Below are 8,925 nucleotides of genomic sequence, written 5' to 3'. Positions count from 1 at the left end.
GGCGCCCTCTTCTGGAGTGTCTGAAGACAGCTACAGTGTACTTACATATAATAAATAAATAAATAAATCTTAAAAAAAAAAAAGTCAGTTGGCAAAATTAACTAGAAAACCTAAACCATAACCATAATGCCATGATGGCATAAGATGGAGTTCTCTGTCCTTGGCTGGTTCCCTTTCTTCCTTGGTCCTCTGTCTTAGAACTATGTCATCCAAAAGGATTTCTCCCCACAATGTGTGGTCCTACTTAGTGGCCGTTGGAGGAGTGTGCTTCTGAGCATTCGGATGTTCTAGAGGAGATGAGGAACTGAATTCTTTCAAATGTAAAAAGAAGTAGCCACCCTTGGCTAACGGCCACTCTAGTTAAAGCAGCTCTGTACAGAGCTGTAGCAGGTTGGACTCACTCAAGTCTTGGTGTCTCCAGGATATGCAAAGCCCATGTAAAACACAAAGGACTGACTGCACGCCTTCCTTTTTGAAGTCCCACATAATTGAGCAGAACATTATCCATGACAGACAGAAAAAAAAGAAAAGTCTTCAATAAATTCTCTACTACTCTTTGGCTTGAGCCAGGAAAAATAGAGAGCTGGTGTGTGTGTATGGAAATTAGGACTCTGGAGAACAGTCAGCCCCATTGTGACCTCGATGAGTGGCACTGGACAGATAGTCCTGAGTTCTCTGGACCTGGACCTTGACCTTCACGGGTACCAAAGGTCAGAATCTGCTAAACAAATGCCAAGCTCTGCTGTACTCCAACCCTGCTCAGCCTAGCTCATGTTTGTTCGTGGACAAAGGAGGATTACACACTGGTTGTTTTAAATTAATAATTTATGTCACTGATACTACATTGCAAAACGGGTGAGGCTGGGTGACTGACAGGCCTACCTGTTGAAACGAGCCAATGTTGTGTGTGTCTAAATCATACCAGGTGACTAAATCCATAGGACAGCGCCCACTATGCAGTGTGACTACATGTGAGGAAGAAAGCTGGTTATTTGTATAAGGAGCTGGTGGCAACTCTCACTGAGTCCCTAGCAAGAAGTACTCTGATATGTCAATGGTCACATCCTAGGCCATCAACCTCAGACCCCACCTCACCCTGATCTTCCCACCCCTTCCATCCCTTGGGGACAGTACCAGAAGTCCCCAGCATTGTTGACTGCCTGTAAGTCTAGTACAGTCTTAACAGAGGCTGGCTCTCTCTTGCCATGGCCTAGTTGAAGAAGGAAGGAAGCACACAACTGTGTTCTGCTCCACCCATCATGCACTGAGGCATAGGTGTGCACACTGATGCAAATCCATGTGAAAGACAGAAAGACAGAAAGACAGAAAGACCATGGAAGATGCCAGGGAACTTAGATAATGTTGAAGGCAAGGTAAACCAAATGTGGGATTTGTGGGAGGAAGGAAGGAAGGAAGGAAGGAAGGAAGGAAGGAAGGAAGGAAGGAAGGAAGGAAGGAAGGAAGGAAGACAGGCAGAGAAGGAAGGAAAGAATCAGAATGCATATGGGAGCCATATTAGAAGCTAGGAAATGCAAACTCCTCAAAGTGATGGGTGACTCTTATCAATCATTTGCCAACCTGATGCTAGAACTGCTTCTTCTTTCTTTGTACATATCTTGGCAGGAATGCTGATCTCTTGGCAGGAAATTCTTTCCCCAAGCATGCCAGTACAACACTGTGCATCTCTTCCAACCAAATGTCCGGTTGTTGTTACCACTGTGTAGAAACAATAAGAGACCCTGCTGAGCAGCAGATGGTCCTCAATAGAGGCTTACACCGAGCCCAGGCCCCAGGTAGCAGTTAAGAGTACACCTTGTCCATATGCAGGCTGGCCTTTGAAAATACCTGATGTTTCCATCCCTCAAAAGTCCAATGAAGGGCAGAGTCACCTACATGATTCAGGGGGCTAGGTGGGGGGAGGGGTACCTGGGCAAAACACATAAGTCACTGTGGCCCCTGTTATATACTAGGAAGCTGTGTCCTCCTGGCTGTTTTCTGCTGCCATGACAAAATACTCTTGAGATCCTTAAGAGCGGCATGATTTATTTCCGAGGCTTCAACCCGTGGCCAGGTTTTGGGTCTGCTGTGGAGCAGAGCCTCATGGCAGGGAACAGGTGGCTAAGGAGAACTGTTCATCTCCTGGTGGGTAGAGGGGAAAGAGACAGTCCTCAACTCAGAGGCCCTGTCTCCCAAAAAGTCCAACAGTCTCCTAGCATAGTCAGGGCTGGTGGCCAGCCAGTCCACCAACCTGTGCCCTTTGGTCTTAAGATTAAATCCATAGCAAATATATTTGTTTAAGAAGATTGTCCTATTGGGCTCATCTGAGTAAGTACACATGGGCAGCGGTGGTATTTAAGTTCATTCAGATGTGAAGAGGCCGCCAGGAAAGCAGACAGACTTCATAGGAGAGAGTGCTTTCTCCCTCGGCATTAATCTTAATTTTGCAACGTTTTAACAGCAATTTTTTAACTCCAATTTCTTTGTGCATGTGATTTAAAATAAAACAGACAACCAGCCCTTCCTGCTAACATCAATGATTGGGATGCTTAGTTTCCAACTGCAGAAGTTAAGTCTGGTTCTCCCAGCTCCATACTCCCAGAAATAAGACTCAGGCTCAAAAATATATTTACAAATACCTTGGCCATATAACTAGGCTTTTTTTTCCCCCTGACCAGATCATAACTTAAAATAACCCACTTATTTAATCTACATTCTGCCACATGGCTCAGGCACCTGTGCTCAGGTACCTTAATGTATCCACCTCCTCACATCTTCCTGGGTGAATCTTTCCTGCCTCACTCTCTCCCAGAACTCTTTCTACCTAGATGATGTCCCACCTTCTATTCTATCCTCTCCTATAGGCCATAAGCTTTTTAATTGATAGGTGATGCATCCATACAATACACAAGATAGCCTCTCTACAACCAGTAGCTATCATTTGAAAGCAAAGCAATGTCTTCTTCATGTAACTGAATATTCCAGAAGAAAAGGTTGGGTCCAAAGCCCCAAAAGGTTTCTCCGTATGCAGGTTTGTCCCTGTCATGGTTCCCTGGTAGAAGCTAGATCCATGCAGCTCCTAACCACACACTTGTTAGTGGTTCCCAGAATTCCCAAAGTCCAGGTATTCCCTCTGCATCTAGGAATGTAAGGCTTTCTGTGTATGTCACTGGGCACGCCCTCCCAAAAACAAATGAGAAACATTCCTGCTTCTAGGGTCAACACCAGTGTGAAAGCAGAACACAATGTGCCCTGAAGAATCCACAACAATAAATACCTCAATACATTCAAGAATAGTATTTCATTTTTTAAGATTTATTTATTTATTATATGTAAGTACGTTGTAGCTGTCTTCAGACACTCCAGAAGAGGGAGTCAGATCTCGTTACGGATGGTTGTGAGCCACCATGTGGTTGCTGGGATTTGAACTCCGGGCCTTCAGAAGAGAAGTCGGGGGCTCTTACCCACTGAGTCATCTCACCAGCCCCCAAGAACAGTATTTCAATTAAGGTTAAGCTACTGTACACCAGGCTGATCTTCACCTTTTTCCTGTTGTAAAAATGGCCAACTTCGTTTTAATAATCTTATATGCTTATGTTTTCAAAATGTTAAATTCTTATACAGGGGTCTCTTTAATATTTAATATTCTAACTTGTTCATTTACTAGAAAATATCTCATTTGTTTACTACATTGTATTAGCAGTGTTTTTTTTTTCCTTGATTGTGATATTATCCATTTGGCAATCACATTACTAGTATGCAAAAAATTCTTATTTTAATTATAAAAGCAAATATGAACCATGATTATTAAGAAAACTTTTTCAAATCAGCCACTTTATTTCTGGATATAATCAAGTACACCTGGGTATATTAAAATCTTTTTTAAATTAGATATTCTATTTATTTAAATTTCAAATGTTATCCCCTCTCCTAGTTTCCCCTCCAAAAATCCCCTACCCTCTTTCCCCTTCCCTTGCTCCCCAACCCACCCACTCCCGCTTCCTGGCCCTGGCATTCCCCTATACTGGGGCATAGAACCTTCACAGGACCAAGGGCCTCTCCTCCCATTGATGACCAACTAGGCCATCCTCTGCTACGTATGCAGCTATAGTTAAAATCTTAAAAGATACTGATTTCTGTGTGCTGGTGGAGGATTTAAAATAATAAAAGGAAACAAACCTTCTTTGAACCCTCCATAAGACAGTTCTGAAGAGTTCTCAGCAAATGTATTTTTAAGTTAATGTTAAGCTGATGACTTTGTTATGTGACAGTTGGTAACAGGCACAAGGACACACTTGGGTGATGTAGTTAAACAATAGTGGGGAAGATTATTCAAGTCAGAAAACCTTGAGCTTATGATGAGTGAATTACCAGTTTCCCTCCATGTGAACAACAGCAAACTGTTCCCTGAGACTGAGTTAGAGCATAATGGGACCCTGCAGAAGCCGGCTGTTCCTTTACTAGTGCCCCAATGACCAAGTTCATCCTTGATTCCAGGATCATTTCATCACAGCCTCCGGGAAGTGTCCCACTCAACAGGAGAAAGGATCAATGCCCCAAGAAAAGCAAGGGAGAGAAAGTTACAGACTTATCCATCTCCAGGCTGGATCTCAGTTCTCAGTCATCCTGAAATGCTTTTCTCTGCCTGCATTCTACAAAGCTTCTAACTATCCATCAATGCCCAACACTTGTGTCAACTCCACTGGCCACTCCAGACTGAAGCAATCACGTCCTTGACCTGCACAGCCCTCTACAGAATGTATTGTATCACTGTAGGACACGGGCTATGAGATGCTGCCTATGTCTCCTGCTACTTCTCAGGGAGACTCTTGAGTTATCTTTTCAATGCAAGCACTCAGAGCTATGTCTGAAACACAGAATGTGCTCAATAAATGCTTCTTTAATGGAGCTCACACTCAAAATTAAATTCAGCGTATGTATTGGCTGGTATTATATCAACTTGACACAAGCTAGGGTCATCAGAGAGGAAGGAGCCTTGGTTGAGGAAATGCCTCCATGAGATCCAGCTATAAGGCATTTTCTCAATTAGTGATCAATAGGGGAAGGCCTGGCCCATTGTGGGTCATGCCATCCCTAGGCTGGTAGTCCTGGGTTCTATAAGAAAGCCAGCTGAGCAAGCCATAGGGGGCTAGGCAGCAAGTGGCACCCCTCTGAGGTCTTTGCATCACATCTGCTCCTGCCTCCAGGTTCCTGCCCTGTTTGAGTTTCTGTTCTAACTCTTTTGATGATAAGCAGCAATCTGTAAGTGTAAGCTAAATAATTTCTTCCTCTCCAACTTGCTTTTTGGTCATAGTGTTTCCTTGCAGCAATAGAGACCCTAAGATAGCATATGAAGGAAGAAAGAGATGTTATGTGCACTGGGCGCTGAGTTTATTTCAGCACCTAAGGTTGAAGCCACTGAGCAACTTCATTTCAAAGAAGTTCCCTCAAAGAAGATTATCTATCTGTTTGCAACAAGCATTTTTAAAAGGTGTGTGTGTGTGTGTGTGTATGTGTGTGTGTATATGTGTGTGTGTATGTGTGTGTGTGTGTGTGTGTGTGTGTGTGTAGGTGTACCTATTGAGGTCAGAAGAGGGCACGCATCCATCCCATGGGGCTGGAGTTCCAGGTTGTTGTAACTCCTTTCGATGTACCAAAGGTACTGGGGACTGAACTCAGGTCCTCGGGGAAGAACAGCAGTCTCTCTTAACCACTGAGCCATCTCTCCTCTACATCAAGCACTCTTACGAATTAGACCCTGTGCCCAAAACTCAGCATACTGATTTAATGGGGAAATTGAAGCCAGGAAAAATTTAAGTAACCCACCCACCTCAAGATGCCTCACTGGTCAGCAGTGGAGCCAGAATTCAAATACAATGATCTCAGAAGCTTAAAGCTACAAAGAAAGCTAGAATTATCTTCCTTGCTAAGCCTTGAAGCCCAAGCCTGGCCCACAGTTGGCCCTTCCGCATGGTGACTAATGGGTTCACAGAGTGCCCTACTTTCTCAGACTCTGGCCTTTGCCTGAGAGAACCCAGCTGCTCTGAGAAGCAGGCTCTATTCTTTGCTGCTCAACACCTCTCACAGGTGTGAATTGCTTGTGTCCTCTGAATTATTCATTACCCACACAATGGTAAGTGTGCTTTTAAAAAAGAACTATGATTCCATATTTTGCAAGACAAAGTGTCTGATGAATTGGGGAAGTAAGCTATATAAGCCCACGGGTCAGGTTGATTTACATGAAATAGTAAATAGATTCACGTCCACTCTTGGCATCTCAGATTTCATGCAATTTCCCACAGTTTCCAACAGGATTAAAAACAGCGGTCCATAAAACGGGAGAGAAAGCCATTGTAAGCATGCCTCCCCTATCTGCAAAACAATTACCACCCTCTACAGCTTATCCTGGCATCTTGGAGCAGCAGTGTCCTCCCAGGGCTGAGTTAGGATTTGTCATCGGGCTTCTTAAGCTGTATCAAGATCCAGAATTTCCGATGCCACAGCATCTGTGATCCACGCCTCCAGTGGATCCTGAGATGATGCTGTCTCCTCGCCTTCCTCAGTTGGCCCCGTTGCTACCTTTACCCCCCCCCCTCAGTCCATCAAACAGGCAGGCTTTGGAGAGGGAGAAACATGTGCTAATAGGAAGCCAACATCTCTGCATCTTAAATGCAATGTTAGTCAACCAAAATGAATTGAAACGCAGCAGCAGTGGTTTGAGGGTACTAAAAATAAGCCTTAGCATTTGCTGAGTTCTCAGAATTAAAACCACAGGCGGTCAACTTGTTGCTGTTCTTAATAAGAGCTGACTGCTCTGCCCACCAGTCCCTACTGCCAGCCGCTTAAACTGCCGGACACCTAACAATGCTGTTTTTATTAGTTGGCAGCAGTCATTAAAGGAAATGTCATTTCCCTGGGACTAAACCTGGAAAAAAAAATAGCATGTAGCTTTGAAGAGAACACCTAGACTGGTCACAGTCACCCTGTGTCTACGATCTGATTAGCTACACATCCATAGCTATGGTTCCTTTTATGCCTGCCTTGCTGCCAGTGCTGCATCTCTTCTCCACTCCGGATTTATTTTTTGGAGAATAAATAAAAAGAACTCAACAGTGGACACCATACAGTAGTAACACACTGAGCATTCCCACCAGGACTTGAAGACTGTTGTCTTGGACCCTTGAGTTCTGTATACCATGCCAAATGTCTTACCAGCCATCCCTTCAGGGTTTCTTATTAAAGTTTTCAGTGACCAAAGGGGTAGTAGAACTGTAGCTAATGCATCATTCTGATGAGAAACCTGTCATGTTCAGAAACCAGAGGGGCTGCCTCCATTGATTCTTGTGCATTCACATTCATTATCATTTTTTTCTGTTCAATTAGACCTGCTGATCAACCATAGAAAAGCTTGAATGCCCTTCTTTCACCCAGCCACATTTAACACTGAAAAAAAAAAAAATGGAAGCCTTGAAAGTAAAATTACAGCCCCCACCGCCCCCCTCCCGCGCGCACACACATGCTCTCTGTGTCTGTCTCACAGTCAGTCTCTCTGTCTCTGTCTGTCCCTTCACACACACACACACACACACAGTAAACATCCCAGGAGTCAGAGGCTGGGCTCGACCTCCATTCCACTATCCCACTTCAGTCTGACAAGCAAGACACATTTTCGTCCTGGCTGCTCTCTCAAACCCATACCCCAAGCGAGTGTCTCCAAGGAGCTAATTTCTGAAACAAACAAAGAAATCCGAGTCTGCAAGGAGCTGGGGTTTGCACCCTTCTTTGGCTCTGAGTATCCAGGGTTTCAGGCACCAAGGCAGACAGGTCCCGAGCCCAGCTGTGCCCTCAGCTTCCCTGCGCCTTCTGCCCCTGTTCCAGCTGTGCAGAAAGTGCAAGGCTGCTGGCAGCTACTGCTCGCCAGGAGCCCCAGACTCCTGGTCCACACGCCTAGGACACCACCGAGTCCTACCTCTACACTGTCACCGCTCAGACGAAGAGGTGCTGACCACCTTAACAAGTGTCCCAGGGACGCTCGTGTCCCGCGCCACGCTCTCCTAGAGCGGGAGGGACGGCCACAGGTAGACTCTCCATCCCAAACGGGCGCCCGCGCGCTGAAACTCACCAGAGGACACGGAGGAGCCGGACAGACTAGAGTTGCTGGATGCTGCCATCTCGGCGCCGCGCGTCACCGCTCTCTCAGTCCTGGTGCGGGCGGCGTCGCCGTTGCCCTCGGCCGGCTGCTCGCAGCCCGCGCGGCCCCCAGCCCATGGCAAAGTCCTGGGGACGCGCGGGAAGCACCGGCCTCCGGACTCTGCTTGCACTTCCTGCTCCGCCAGATGACGCGCTGCCGCCGCCGCTATTTATTCGTGCTCGCCGTCCCTCTCGGCGCCTGGGCGCACTCCGCTGCGGGCGTCGAGGTGGCAGGGGCACAGCGAGGCCAAGGCGGCCAGCCAGGAGGATGGGACCACCTCTCTCGGCGTCCCCGCTGTCCCCGCCGCGGGCCCGCTCCCTGCGCGCGACTGGAACCTGGGCGCCCTTCGGCTCCCCGCACTGACTCTAGGGATCCAGCCTCTCCCGTCGCCGCACTTCGAGCGGCCCGGGCAAAGGCGGGGGAGACAGATAGACAGCGACCTCCCCCTTCTCCCTCCTCCCCAACTCGGCTAGCGCGCGCACACAAAGGAAGGAGAGGAACGCCGGCGCTCCGGGCTGAATCCGCTCGGCCGGCTTGACAGCTCCTGCAACCCTGGCTGCAGGGGGAGGCTGCGGACCAAGGGGTGGAGACCATCAGGACTCGGAGCCTGCCCCGAGGTGTTGGGCACGCCGCCAGGGACGCGAGGCGGGCCGGGCAGCAGTGTACAGTGCTGCTTCCCGAGTTAGAAGGGGATGGAGGGGTCGTAGGAGGAAGGTGGTGGGACTGGCAGCAAGCTC

The 8,925-nt window shown here is 47.3% G+C and overlaps 1 protein-coding gene across 1 annotated transcript in view; it reads right to left on the bottom strand.

Annotated features, from left to right (window-relative positions):
- Window positions 1-8,647, bottom strand: part of Chn2 (chimerin 2) — a 259,486-nt gene extending 250,839 nt beyond the window's left edge. Inside the window, exon 1 of the mRNA XM_021164052.2 lies at window positions 8,120-8,647. Coding sequence (XP_021019711.1) covers window positions 8,120-8,168 — 49 coding nt within the window. The 5' untranslated portion in view covers window positions 8,169-8,647. The remainder of the gene's footprint in view (window positions 1-8,119) is intronic.
- Window positions 8,648-8,925: the final 278 nt, after the last annotated feature.

The sequence above is a fragment of the Mus caroli genome, chromosome 6, assembly GCF_900094665.2.
Source record: "Mus caroli chromosome 6, CAROLI_EIJ_v1.1, whole genome shotgun sequence".
NCBI classification, from domain to species: Eukaryota; Metazoa; Chordata; class Mammalia; order Rodentia; family Muridae; genus Mus; species Mus caroli.
Note: the sequence above shows the minus strand (reverse complement) of the source record. Positions and strands in the feature narration are given on the sequence as shown.